Source organism: Sceloporus undulatus, chromosome 6, assembly GCF_019175285.1.
Source record: "Sceloporus undulatus isolate JIND9_A2432 ecotype Alabama chromosome 6, SceUnd_v1.1, whole genome shotgun sequence".
Taxonomy (NCBI): Eukaryota; Metazoa; Chordata; class Lepidosauria; order Squamata; family Phrynosomatidae; genus Sceloporus; species Sceloporus undulatus.
The window spans coordinates 126,799,231-126,813,851 of record NC_056527.1 but is presented as its reverse complement, the minus strand read 5'-3'; the positions used below and the strand labels follow the sequence as shown (position 1 = coordinate 126,813,851).

Here is a 14,621-nt window from a genome sequence, read left to right as displayed (position 1 = left end):
GCCTGTCTGTTCAGGCCCTTAGTTTCTTTTGCTGCGGCAGGACCACCCACCAATCCTCCTGTAGAAAACTTGTCATGACAATCTGTAATTGTCTTAGTTAGCAAGTGAAATTGAAAATGCTAATATGCTCTTAACATAAAGAACAACTGGCAAAAATGCCAGCTCTACTAAGTTCCTACAGGAGTGACCACTCTTGTGTGTTCTCTCTTTAAAATACGTAGGTGTCTTGCATTTTGGATGGCAGAGGGGTCAAATGGAAGAGATTTGACAACTTAACACTTGGATGTCTGTCAGACTGTAGGATAAAGTGTAGGGCAAAGTTATAGGGTTTAGCAGTCACTTTTGAACTGCTTGTATGCAGATTTTATGTCAGTAGGTTAAAATGCAGTAATCTAAAATACTAAAATCCATCAGTCAAGTACATGATGGCTCCTTTTTGTTACGAAATACTTGTTTACTTAGTTATTTCTGTTTTTTATTTCAATTATAAGTATTTATTACTTTTCAGCCCGTGAAGGCCTCCCAAGTGATGTGGAGTAAAATCTATAAAAACATTAAAAACCATTTTAAAAAATAATTTTAAAAACTAAACACCAGACAGAATCATATAGTTTGGTCCATTTACTGGAAGCTCAGCAAGAAAGGAGCCAGCCTTACGTCTTTGTGAAGCCAGTATAGACAGTCATTACCTCTACTAACCAGACAAAGGCTCTTTCCTTCCCTTTTCCTTTCCTTTTCTGACTTACTTTGATTTATATAGGAATTTTATAAGGCTTCTGTTACTATGAGATTCCGGAGTAATATGCAGCTCAGTCAATCTGCAAAAATTTGGCTTGGAGAAGGCTGCTGAATGGAACCTCCTCTGAAAAAATCTTGCCAATAAAACCCCACAATAGGTTTGCCTTAGGGTCACCATAAGTCAGAAATGACTTGAAGGCACCCAACACACACACAAGAGGGCAATTCAGCAAGTGCAGTTGGTCACACAAGCTACCTCCCCTTGCTGGCACCCTCTCTTGTCTGGCTACACAGCTATTAAAAGACAAGGAACCTTGCCCTCTCTTGTGGTATCTAACCACAAGCGCTTGTATCTTAGTGAGCATCCGTCCAAAATACTATTGAAGAAATCTCAACTCATCAGTGAAATGTTTGCCAGGCTTTCTAGTAAGTAAAAGCTTGGTACGTTCACCTAACAGTGAAGAAATTAAAACATCTAAAAAGTCAATAGCCTCCAAATCAAAAGCATCTTGTAAGAGCTTGGCGAAGAGGAAAGCTGCTTTGACATCATCAGCATAAAATAATGGGGACATTTTAAGACCGCAGAAAAAGGCTTACTGTGATAGCCCATCACATCGGTTTTATTCTTCTTAAAGAAGATGTCCCTAGAGTCCTATTTGCCTCATCATGAGGTATGGAACCATAAGGGGAGACATCTTCCAAAATATGCAAGGTCTATACTGTTCAAAAACTGCCTCACCATTATATTCAGAGATTCCAACTTATTTATCGTCCACCTCTTTGTTTGCTTCCTAAACATTCAGCCTGATGAAAACTGGCGACTTATTTACATTGATGGATCCAAAAGCATTTCCTTAGTGGCTTTATTTGGTCTAATCAAAAACACCCTTTCCCCATTTTATTATTGTTTGTATTGGGAGGCAATTGCTCTTGAAGGACTGGAGTGTGGATTGGCTGATCAAAGGGGTCTTTTCTCAAACTAATCCACAAACTAGCCTAAAGTGAATTTTTGAAGTTCAATGGGACCCATCGGCTTAAATCCAAATGCTTCCACTCACCTGTGATGTAATTGAGGCTATTGGTTTGATCAATTGAAACAACACAATGCAAATTACTTAAGCTGTGACGATATAAACTGTGCTGTGATAAACAATGAAGGAGATCCAGATTTACATGGGTGCAACTGGACTGGCTGAAGCAGATTGCCCTGTCCTCTCCTGTAGACAATACTTCACTACCTGCTCATGTTGCAGAGAGGGTTGGGGTACACTGTGTGGCTGGAAGATGACAGACTAATGCAGTGGGAGGGAAAGTTACTGATCACAGTCCTTAGTAGATCATGAATCAGCTTATGGGGCAATTAGAGTAAGCTAGCTAAGAAGCAGCTCACTATTGAAAGAGTTTGGATGTGTAAATTATAGAGCCAGATCAATGTCAATTGTGGGAAATGCATATCTGTTTGATTTAAATGTGACCATCATAAACCTGAAGAGCTCCCATTCAGAAGATGAAAAGAAGCAAACTCTATGAAGGTCTTCAAATCCTATGGATTTTATGTAGTCTTGCAGCATTTTAAAGACTGATTTAATGTGATATATGTGTGGTGGTTTGAGCATTGGACTACAACTCTGGAGATTTCTGGTTCAGCCATCAAACCTACTGGGTGAACTTAGGTAAATCACATGCTCTCAGCCTCAGAGGAAGGCAATGGCAAACCTCCTCTGAACAAATCTTTCCAAGAAAAACCCATGATAGGTTTGCCTTACGGTCACCATAAGTCAGAAATGACTTGAAGACACACAACAACAGCACGTGGACAAAAGAGTGTATTTCTTCACATGCATTTAAACTGCCCTCCATTCAACCTTGAAAGGAGGGATATGTGGGTTATAGTTAAGATATTGTTGGAATTTTATGTAAGCCACTCCAGTTGCATTTTCAAAGAAGCGGGATATAAATAAAGGTTTTATTTTGTGTCAAATAAAGCAGGCACATATACAAATTATAACCCCAGAGACCATTCACAGCAATAGTCATTGGTGATAACACAATCCTCTTAGACTGGTGTTGTTCAATTAACACCTGCAACAGAACAGAAGAGCTTCAAGTCTCAATTACCCACTTTTTGACGAATTAGCTTTCCTGTGAATTCCCCAAACATCCCACTTCGTTTTGTAAAATCCTCAGCATGGAAAAATAACTTTTTGAAAGGATGTCCCTTATTTGGGGGCTCGAAAACCTATTCGTTACAAAGCTGGTAAGTGTCTCTTATTATAAGGGATGCCTTTATTTGAGGATTGGAAAGCTTTCCCTTTTTGTATGTGGAACCAGATGCCCGCCAAAGCCCATATTTTGGAGTCTGGGCCCTTCAAAAAGACAGAAGTGTGACCATCGTGTAATAGATGATGATGATGATGATGATGATGATGATGATGATGATGATGATGATGATGATGATGATGATGAATTTTATTTATATTTTCCCGCCTCTCCTAATGGCTTGAGGCAAGATTACAACTGTAAAATAGCCACAAAACAACAATAACATCCAATTTACACACAATAAATGTATGAATGTGGAACAATAAGTTAATTTTACAGAGAAATATATGGCTAGGTTAACCAGTACTTTCACTTGGAATTTAGGCAGAATGCAAGCTTGATAATAGCTCCTTTCTGATTGTTAAATCTGCATGTCATGAATTTTGACTGTCCCTTATTGCTGTTTTGAAAGCCAGGCAATGCTACCTTTTTTTGGACTACAAACCCTATCATTTCCCTCAATCTGCACACTAGTGACAGTGCTGTCTTGGTATTTTGAAGGTTCCACTTCACTATATCACTTTTTTAAGCTGTGAAAAATGTGTTCCTCTTTATTCATGGGTTTTCTCTATTCAGAATCCCACCCCCCACATGCACCAATGCTTTCAGGAAAAGTGAGATTGCAAAGTATGAAAGGAATAACATGGTGAAACTACCCTTGAGGGAGAAAAGATATTGCTCAATGATGTGCCAGGTTTGGCAAACATTCCTTTCTCTACCCGGAGGCCCAAAGACCCCAAATGCATTTGAAAGCAGGTGTGTACTTTGGCTTTGCATAAGTTAGTAGCCTTAGTAGCTTAGCACATCTTCCTTTTCAAGTGAGAGTGATGGCACTCGAGTGCATTGAAATGCAAAATGTCTCTGATCCAAATCATCAGCACATCAAACATGTTAAAGCTAAAGTCCCTGTGCAGCTTTGGAACATCTTTACCAAAACTAGCATGGCTGTAGCCTGTTACCTGGTTTATAGATTAAGGTGTATCTTTGTTACATTTATGTCCTATGGAGACAGTGTGGTGCAGTGATTTGAATGTTGGACTTGGACACTAGGAAACCAGGGTTTGAATCTCTGTTTTCCAATTAAAAGAAATCAGTCATGCAATAGTAGCATCTTATATGTCATAAACCATGGGAAGGAGACAGAAAAACTGGAGTCATGGCAAGAATACAAGCAAGTATCTTTGCCTTAACCAACCTGCTTAAAGGGCCTTGTGCTATAAAGGTATCACAAACTACCGAGATGGGGAGTGAATAAGAGCAAGGCTACTTAACCTTGTCCTATGCTATAACACATAAATGGGTTGCATCTGCACTGCAGAAATAATGCAGTTTAACACTGCTTTAACTGCACGGCTCATTGCTGTGCAATTCCTGGATTTGTAGTTTTGTCAGCCTTCTCTGTCAGAGAGCTCTGGTGCCACAACAAACTACAAATCCTAGTATTCCATTGCACTCAGTCAAGGCAGTCAAGGCAGCATCAAACTGCATTATTTCTGCAGTGCAGATGGGGCCATGGTTTTCCAGTACATACCTATGCTCCATGGAGTCTGTGGAGACTGAAATGACCTATAAGGAATCTTTGGAACAAATCAACTCTTTAGGGGAAAACAGTAATATTTCCAGAGCATAGTTTCAGATGCCAGTAAAGTAAGTAAGCATCTGAAATGTCCTTCAGCACTGACAATGAGAGATGGCGTTTTGCCACATTCAGGACAGGGTGCTGAATGCTCACACATTTCTTCTCCAAGAAAGAGGAATGGCCAGTTGGAAGGACTGCCCCAGTTGCTTTCAGCATTTGGCACTTGAAGCAGTTGTATGTCTGTCACTGCCTGATGGCAAGGCCAATCCTGCAAAACCAGGACCACCCAAAAGCAAGAGAGAGATATGAGCAGGCTCCAGAAGGAGTGCGTTCTATAAAGCAGATGGCTCATCTCTAAGAAAGCTGACATTTCTTATGAAGAGAGTACATTCAGGGCTGTACTGCTTCAGGATTTCAGGCAGGAGTAACTGGAGATGAGGAGAATTGAATCGGGGGTCTTTGAAATGTAGTGCATGTCTTTGAGCCATGAGCTACGATCTTTCAGATCCATCACCTCTAAGTCTCTGAAGACATGTCTGGTTGGTACTATGTGGAATGGGCATGTTTTGATGAAAGGAACCAAGTGTCTTTCCCTATGTGTAGGAAGCATAGGCCGGAGAGGTCGAGTGTGCTGTGGCCTTCTGGGCAAGACTGTGCTGACAAGTCAGGTGGCGCCCAAATTTCCATTGCATTTTTTTGAAATGATGAAGAAACCGTCACACAAACTCACACCTCCATCACTTGTTTCCCTTAGAAGATAACTCATGGTGGGGTTATTCCTTTCTGGGAAACCATTCTGAGCAACCATGCTTGCAAATGAGCTTCTAGTTGCTCCTTAATTACTGGAGGTGAATGGTGTGAAATGCTGTCTGAATATGCCGCCAGTGCTCCCCTCCACCGCTCTGAGGCAGGCCGAGGGGGTAAGAACCAGACATGCTTTGTTTATCTGCAGAGACGGATGTGGATTGAACGTAATGGACCCTGTGAAACTGGTGAATCTGTGGGAAAGCAATGCCCTGCCTCCCAAAATAGTATCCATCTGCTTAGCATAAGCATAAGTCTACTTAGTGCAAACCTATATCCAATAAATAAATGTAGAGGGTAAGCTCAATGGCTAATAGCAGAAACTCCACTGTTTATTACATGTACACATTGGTTCACAAGACATCTACAGTTGGCCCTCCACATTTGCGGCTTTGACCTTTGCAGATTTGATTGTTTGCAGTTTTGAGTAATACGTTCTCTCTAGGAATCTTTAAGTCCTCCAGCACAATTCTGCTGGAAGTTGACCATAGCATTGTTCTAGAGAAGCTAGATGGTCCTGGAGAAAACACCTCTCTAGGAATTTGTAGATCCTTCAGCATGATTCTGTGATCAACCTCTGACAGATGTTGGCCATAGAGTTCCACTGGAGGACCTGGAGAGGTAAAAAGAATAGTGTGTTTTTATTTGTGGTTTTTCTACATTCACAGAGGTCCTTTTCTCCTAACTCCAACAAATGTGGAGGGACCACTGTATTCTCCCCCTTTACTACTGAATCTTTAGGAATGAAGTAAAATGGTCACAAGTGATGAACTTCCAGGTTTGTTTGTTGTTGTTGTTGTTTTGTTTTGTTTCCATTCCAATATATAATGTGCTTAATTCTCCACCTCCTGAATGTATTTGGTGGGAGGGGGGGAATATTTGGTCAAACCCCACAAAAAGTGGAGAATTAAGCACATTATACATTGGAATGAAAATGTGTAGCAGCACAAGCATGCAGAAGCTATTGTGGAAACTTCAAAAGCATCCAAAGATGATGGCAAACCTGGGAGAAAAATACTATGGTTTGATAGATATCAGCTCAGGAAGCACAGGCATGACGTGGGAGCAGGAACAAATAGACAACTTGGTGAATGGACTAAGGCAAATTCATAAATTATTTGTCTCTTTATAGTAGGGAAGAACTGCTGAGACACTACCAGTAAAAGTCATATTGAAATTTGGTTGCATGTCTATGCTCAGTAGGTCACAGGAGTCACCAATGGATCCACTTTGGATTCTTCTCCGTTATAGAAAGGCTAGATTGTATAGATGACTCTGATCAAAAAGTGATTATTAATTTGCTAACTACAGCCAATCACTATTGTTTCACACTGGAAATGTAAAATCTCACATTCTCTATCAGAATGTTGTTGTTGTTGTTGTTGTTGTTGTTGTTGTTGTTTAGGATCCAGGAAATTGCCATAATGGTGGAGCTACCAAATTCAATACAAGCAAGAGACTATCTTAGAATAGATACATCATGCAGCAGGGTCTCTTGGTTATGTTCTAGAATGCGGAAATGTTTGTTCACATTGTTATGGACTAGAATTTTGTATTTAGGAATGTAGTATTTCACATTCCATGCATTGAAAAGCAAAACAAATGCAGAGTGGATAAGATGCCAATCCATCTGGCAAGACAGGAGGTTCATTCATAGGACTTTGCCAAGTGGAGAAACTTATTCCTGAGAGGCCTTGAAAGGACAGCCCTGTCTGTAGAGCTGACCCTTGACTCAACTTTCTTGCCTCTCACCAGGACAATTAGCTGTTTATGAGCATGAATGATCACCATGCGCACTCATTTCGCAGAGCTGAGGCATGGGTGTCTGGATTCCCACTTCCCAGGATGACAGCAAGACTCCCTGGGGAAAGCAAGGGTTTCCTTCTGACTACACAAACACTCAGTACACACACACACCAGACTTAAGATCAAATGCCACGATCCAAACCACAGTCAGGGGCTTGCAATCTAGACTAGACACTGAAGTGGGATAGACAGGAAAGAAAAATATACACTTCCTTCAACTTTGGGGATTTGGCCAGGCTAATAAACAAGGAAACGTAAACATCAGGTGTTCCTATTGCCCAGAGTGCCTAATTTTGCATTTGTTTGTTACCTATCCACTATAAAAACCTATCTCTATTTTGGCCCTGGAGAGGATGCCTCTTAAAATCTGGTAGAGTGTCACAAATAGTGTTGTCCTTCTGTGGGGTCCCTTCCTCCGATGGGCACAAGCCCTACTTTACAGAGGACATTTGTCTGATCAAAAGCCTGTCCCTCCTCTCCAAGTCTGGCTTAAAAGTGTAGAACTGTCAGAAAGGAAAACTGAAGCCTTAAAGTTGCTCATCAATAATTATTTATAATAATTATAAATATTTAAACGTTTAGCTATCAATATGAATTAGCACATAGGCTTTTTAAAGGAACCTGCCTCTGCTTCTGCCCTCTTTTTTGGCAATGGTGTTGTAGGCTATATTTTATAGCAAGGAACTGAAAAAAGCCCTTCTGAGTACTCCTTACCTAAGAAAACCCTATGAAATTCATGGGGCTGCCATAAGTCAACAGACACACAAGGGACCAGTCTACATTCACACAGCCTTCTTCCAGGACCTGCTCTTTCCGACTATGTGCTGACAGCACTTTGGTACCATCTGAGCTGCCATGGCTCCATCCTATGGAATTCTGGGATTCATAGTTTCATGGGGAATTTATCGTTTTCTTCCAGAGAGTTTTAGTGTTCATTTAACTACAAATCTCAGGATGCTATAAGCTGCAGCCATGACAGTCACAATGCCTTCAAAGTATGATCACTGCACGGTGTGAAAGAGACTGAGAAGTGGACATATCCTGTCTGTAGGGTGCACATAAATGCGTGCACATTAACATTAATGTGGATGAACCTTAAGACACTAGGCAGCACAAAGTCTGCTGGCTCATGTCCTAAGAGTGTGGAAGTATATTTTTACCTTTAATGCCCTATTTTGTTTTTAGATAATAAATGCCGGAGCAGAAAAACAAACACTATCATTTCCTATCTGCTAAAATCAAGTAAACCAGATAAGTATACTCTGCAGTAGTGCATAACAGGGATTTGAGCAGTGGTCTTTGAAAAGTTAATGGAGGTGTCAGGAGGATGTCCTATTCCTATTTCCATCTGTGACTTTAGAGTATAAGTGTGAGCTGCAGCAAAACGTTGCAATATCAACTCATTTCCTAACACTAATGATCCTTATGCAAAGGGATCTTGCAGCACCTTTGAGAGCTAATTTTACCGATCCAGACTCCCTGCCAAGAATATGAGGAGAGGACAACCCCTTGGTTTATTATAAAATATGCTTGGGACTTTTAAAGAAAAGGACTGACTGTTACAAAGGAAGATGTTGTTATGGAAGGTATTGCCAATGTAATTTTTTTAAGTTCAAAAATTTTTTTTGTTGACATGAGAACATTAAAGCAACATCCTCCACATTCAGATGAGTTCAGTGGCAACTGGGATTTAAAAAACACGCACACACCATCACCATCATTTTGGTTTTTGTACTGCATTTATTAAAGACATCAATGACAGTTGTATAATTCAAAGTCATTTGTTACTACACGTTTTGTTACAAATGCCACTGTGGCTGCTTGGAATGACCTAAATCCAGTTGTTACAACAACAGTAGAGCCAATAGGTCAACTGAATCATTGACTTGCAAACTTCCCATTGATTCAATAGGCCTACTGTAGCATGGCCACTGGCCAATATTGACTGAGAATTCCTGAGAGCTATAGCCCCAAATGTAATTTCCCCAAACTGTGCTTCTTAGTAAACACACAATAGGATGGTCTTAGGATAATATCCACCACACATTTCTCCAAGTGTCAGTAACACCACCCTAAATGAAACTTGAAGGGTTTTTAGAAGAACGCCTTCTGAGTTCCAACATGTTCAAGACAATTATGTGAATCTCTCCAACAGTTTTGCACCTCTAAGAACATAAGATGTCTGATGAATCGGCCACAGCCATTCCATGTTATTTCCCTCCCAGCAACTGCTATTCAAAGGAGATTGGCTCCAGAATTTGGAATTCCTGTACATCTGTCATAGCCAACAACCATCAATAGGCCTCATATTCATCAGTAAATCTAACAGCTTGCTTAAAACTGTCAGTGCCATTTGCCATCATCTGCATCTGGGACACAGAGTTCGACAAACTGTGTGCAGAGTTTGGGAAAGTTGGTTTTTAAAACTACAACTGTCAAAATCCTTCCATGGTGGCCAGGAGGATTCTGGGAGGTATAGTTACCCAAGGAAAAACTTTCCCCAGCTCTAAGCATGAAAAGATATTTTCTCTTGTCCCAGAGTTTGGGAAAGTTACTTGATTAAACTAAAATTCCTGGAGCTGCAAAAAGTAGCCTAAAGGGAATTGTAGTTCCAAAGTAACTTTCTCAAAGTATATCTTGTTCACCTTGGATCTACTGCCAGTCAATTGAGATCCGCAGCAGGACTGGCAACAGATTTCTGCTCTGGTAGTGCCACCCTTCAACCAAATTTGCAATGGGAAGCTGGCTTAGGCTTATGATTTTAATCTCCCACATTACTCAGGAACATTGTAGGGAAATTAAAATGACAGTGTATAGAAGCAATGCTGCAACCTCTCCCAACCCTGAAACCTAGAGCCAGCTCTGGGGACCATGTTTTTGGGATGATCCTCTTCACAGCAGGCTCAGCCCCATAAGAATCTTGTGTCCCGCAACACAACTTTGGCTTCAAAACCCCAGAAGAAAGTTATGTCCCTCTTCCTTACTCTATCTTCTATTATGTGGCCATGACATAGCTTGATCTCTATCTGATGAAAAAAATTCTTTCTCCTTATGTTGAAGGGTTTCTGTTCCAAAAGAAAAGATAGTTCCGATCTTGTGGAGCCGGTTGCTAGAAGCCCCTTAACCAGCCAAGCCAGTCCATAGATGTCAGTTGCAGCCACATTCATCAATGATCATGTCCTCATGGTGACGGACCTTCACCCCACTTTCCTCATAGTAAAGCATGGAGAGAGGGCTCAGTTTGACCGGCACGCAGGATGGACAAGGCACTCGGCTGGGATGGTAAAACTTCAGCAAGCTCTGTGAAGGGATAAGAAAGAAAAGGGGGAAGCATTATACACAAAAACTGGCATAGCCTGGCTAAGTGAGACCTTGGAAGCATCGTGTCTCATTCCCACCACCACCATCAACCATGGCGACTGCACATGTTGAGATATCTTCCTTCGAGACTAACTGAAAGAAAGAAATTGGCAGCATGAGCTTTCGTAGACAACAGTCTACTTCCACAGATGCTTTTGGGCCATGGAGACAGTTGGCATGTTTTTGCCAACTGAAGCAACCTAAGTATTAAAGTCATGCAAGTTACTTTGGTATAACACCTTTCCATATCTCTGGCAGTAAAAAAACGAACATGCTAACAAAGGCTAGAACCAGTGATTTATTGCCTTTTCATAACCTACAGTCTGCTGCCTGAAGCAGCCGCCTCATTTTGTCAAATGGCCCTAAGACCAGGAAGCGGCCAAACACACCGTTTGTAACTGAGAATGTAGCATCAAATGCCCAGTTGTTGAAAACTCCTTTCTTTCTTATGCTTAGGGTGACCATGTATGTTAGAGAAGACCTGAATTAAACAACTATAGCAGTTCGACTGTCATGGTTCGATCTTCTGGAATATGGGAGTTTATAGTTTGCTGTGGAACTTAGAATTCCCTGCTAGTGCTGCAGGTTATGGAAGTAGACTAGAGCTCTCTAGTAGAGAAGTCTAAGTATCCCACCAAAGTAGAATTCCATAGAATGGTGTCAACTGGTATCAAACTGGGGCAACCATGAAGTGCAGATAGACATCTGTTTTACAGAGGACTCCTTTACTTGAACAGTTGGCAGAAGGCAGACTTATTTTAAAAGGTGTCCTTTTTCTGAAGGCCTATCTTATCCATGTTTGCACATAAATAACCATAAGACGTTGAGACAGCAGAGGCCTAGAAGTTGGCCATCGTTTATTTATTTGATTGATTTATTTGATTTAGATCCCACCTTTCTCCCAAAATGAGATTCATGGCGGCTCATAATGAGAACCTTGGACAGTGAACTAGACAGATATACAGTTCACCCGGTTAAAGTCTTTCCCATCTATTGAAATGGTAGCATTTATTTCCAAACAGATTTTAAATCAACAGACGGAATACTCTCTTGGTTTTTAATGTCAGTAGACAATAAGCTCTTGGAAAGCAAATGATGAAGGTGTACTTCTAAAACAGCACATGCAAACTTAATGCAAATTCATCTGCCATTTTATGCATGCTTGTGTGTGATGCATTTCCCCCTTTTTGGTTATGTATAAATGACCTTGTCACCTGTCACAAGATATCCACAAAGAACTTCAGGATGTGGTTCACACTTACCTGCATATATGCATGGTTTGTTGGCTTAAAGGTCTCATCCACCGGCGTTGGGCATTCCCCTTCACACCGGTACGCATTGTACTTCTTGGGGTGCAGGATCCATTTTCCAAAGCCAGTCTTCTCAAAGTCCACCATCATATCAACTCTCTTGCATAAAGGCCGACCTTCTTCCCCAGAGTTGGAAGTGTGGGTGTTGTTGCTCTCCTTAATCCTTTGCAATTGCTTCCTATTCCTCCGGTGACGGTGACGGTGACGGCCTCCAGCCTCCTTGGATGATTTGTCTAATATAATGTGCTTAGACATCTCCACCGTCCGGATGAGACTTGGGCCCCGAGAGGGCTCCATCAGCTCTTTATCTTTGGAGAAGACAACCAGGAGGACTCTATCCATCACATTATGAGTCACTGCTTGCTGAGCTTCTCTGGAGTTGCTCTGGCCACAGCTTTCGTTCTGGAACTCACTGGCTTCTCCTCCATCGTTGCACTTCGTGAGATGTTCCTCCATCCACTCCTGCTCCAGGACTTCAAGAGTGTCCTTGCCTGATGGCAAACCTTGATGGAGCCAGAAGCGGAGCAAGTTGGTGACATTGAAGACTTTCCAAGAGGAATCGCTGACAGAGGAGCTGCTGGTGAAAGAGCCAAGGAAGAGTTTGTCCTTACAGGTCCAGTTCCTGTGGCATGCGCCATCATGGCTGTGGTAGATGCTCACAGTGACATTGTCAGCATGGGAGAAGGACAGCAGGTGGACCCGGAGCTCAGCCAGCCTCACGTCAGAGCTGCTGGAAATGGAGGTCATGTCGAAAGAGAAGACCCAGTGGTTCCTGTGCTGGAAGAAATCTGAAAGAGAGCAAATGGAAGTCAGTGGCAATGGATGGAATAATGCAATAATGCATTGAGTGAAGGATACTCAAGGTTTAGGTACTGGTGCTAGGCATGCTGACAGATAAAACTGAAAGCTACAAGCAATGTTGGTCTGTAGAATCAGTATGCAGAGAGATCTTGTAGCCCATTTGAGTTACTGTTTGGAGCTACCATCCCAGAACCCCTGGGGAGGACAAGGGGGGGGGGGGGGGGGGGACTTTCCAAGCTTCAATTGTAAGTATTTCCTAATGGCAGTAACAGTAACAACAACAACTACTACTACTACTACTACTACTACTAATAATAATAATAATAATGGAATCCCTGGGAAGGGCAGAGGGATGCTTCCAAGCTTCGACTATAAGCATTTCATGATGATGATGATGATGATGATAAAGTGAAATCCCACCATCATCACATCATCATCATCATCATCATCATCACCATTACCATCATGAAATGCTTGCAATGGAAGCTTCGAAACATCCCTCTGCCCTTCCCCATTTCCAAGTGCATCATTTCAAAGTCCCCTGCCGGCCAGACCCCATTTCTTCTGTCCCTGCCTCCGTTTCTCCTTCGAAAGCTGGGAGGCAAGGCAGACCAGGGCCTCCCCTCCGTCGGGCCTTGCGCTCCCGCCAGGGCTCTTCTGTTGGGGGGAGACCCCTCTGGCTTCCCTTGGGCTCCACTCTGGGTCCCATCCCTCCTTCTCCCCTCCACTTTCCTCCACTTAGCAAATAAAGTGCCACTTTGGTCCCCGAGTGAAGAAAGCCAGGCAAGAGCCCCGAGGGATGGGGATGGCATCGCCAGGCAGAGAGCGGCGGCGAAGGAGGGAACGTTCCTCCTCCGCAGACGTCGCAGGAGGCCACCCTCCGCACAGAAAGAAAGAAAGAAAGAAAGAAAGAAAGAAAGAAAGAAAGACAGGTGATAGATACTAGATAGATAGATAGATTATATAAACATGATAGATGATAGATAGATAGATAGATGATAGATAGATAGATAGATAGATAGATAGATACAACATAGATAGATAGATAGATGATAAATAGATACAACATAGATAGATAGATAGATGATAGATACATGATAAAAAGATAGATAGATAGATAGATAGATAGATGATAAATAGATAAAACATAGATAGATAGATAGATAGATAGATAGACAGATGATAAATAGATACAACATAGATAGATAGATAGATAGATAGACGATAAATAGATACAAGATAGATAGATAGATAGATAGTTAGATACTGTAGATGCCTTACGTAACCCAGCGGGAGTCGAACCTTGGTCTCCAGAGTCCCAGTCCAACCACTCAAACCAGTACAATTCCGGAGACCAGGGTTCGATTCCCAGTTCGGCCAAGAGGCTCACTGGGTAGGCAAGTCACACTCTCTCAGCCTCAAGGAAAGGCAATGCCACCTCCCCCCAAGAAATCTTGCCAAGGAACCCCTCTGCTGCTGGGTTGGCCTTGAGTCGGACACAGCCGCGGATCGAGGCAGGGAGCAGCAACAATTCACAGACACTCGACAACCTCATAATCCGTATTTCGAAGAAGAGAAAGAGAGGGAAAGGAAGGGAAGGGAATGAGTTTAAAAGAGGGGGAAACAGAGGCAGAGAAGCCTAAAGGCCCAGAGAAGTCTAATAACTGGTCCTTAGAAGAAGAAGCCAGAGGGGAAGGGAAGGGAAATGGATGCATTTGCATCCATTAAAAGACATTTAACTTAAAAGGACAAGACAAACACCCATCGAAAGCAACCATCCTTTGACATTCCTCTTGGGAAAGTCCTCTGGCTAAACCTGCCAGATGAAGCGCCTGGTCCTTCCTGCTCTTTTGCAACCCTGGACCTGGGCTGGGTCTTACCTTTGGCTGCCAGGCTGAGGA

The 14,621-nt window shown here is 42.1% G+C and overlaps 1 protein-coding gene across 1 annotated transcript; it reads right to left on the bottom strand.

Annotated features, from left to right (window-relative positions):
• Positions 1-8,979: 8,979 nt before the first annotated feature.
• LOC121932578 (nodal homolog 2-A-like) lies at positions 8,980-14,615 on the bottom strand. The gene is made up of 3 exons (XM_042471336.1): positions 14,601-14,615; positions 11,872-12,707; positions 8,980-10,549 (listed from the first exon to the last, which is right to left on the bottom strand). The coding sequence occupies exons 2-3, from the start codon at positions 12,664-12,666 to the stop codon at positions 10,397-10,399; spliced, it is 948 nt and encodes a 315-aa protein (XP_042327270.1). The 5' UTR covers positions 12,667-12,707; positions 14,601-14,615; the 3' UTR covers positions 8,980-10,396.
• Positions 14,616-14,621: the final 6 nt, after the last annotated feature.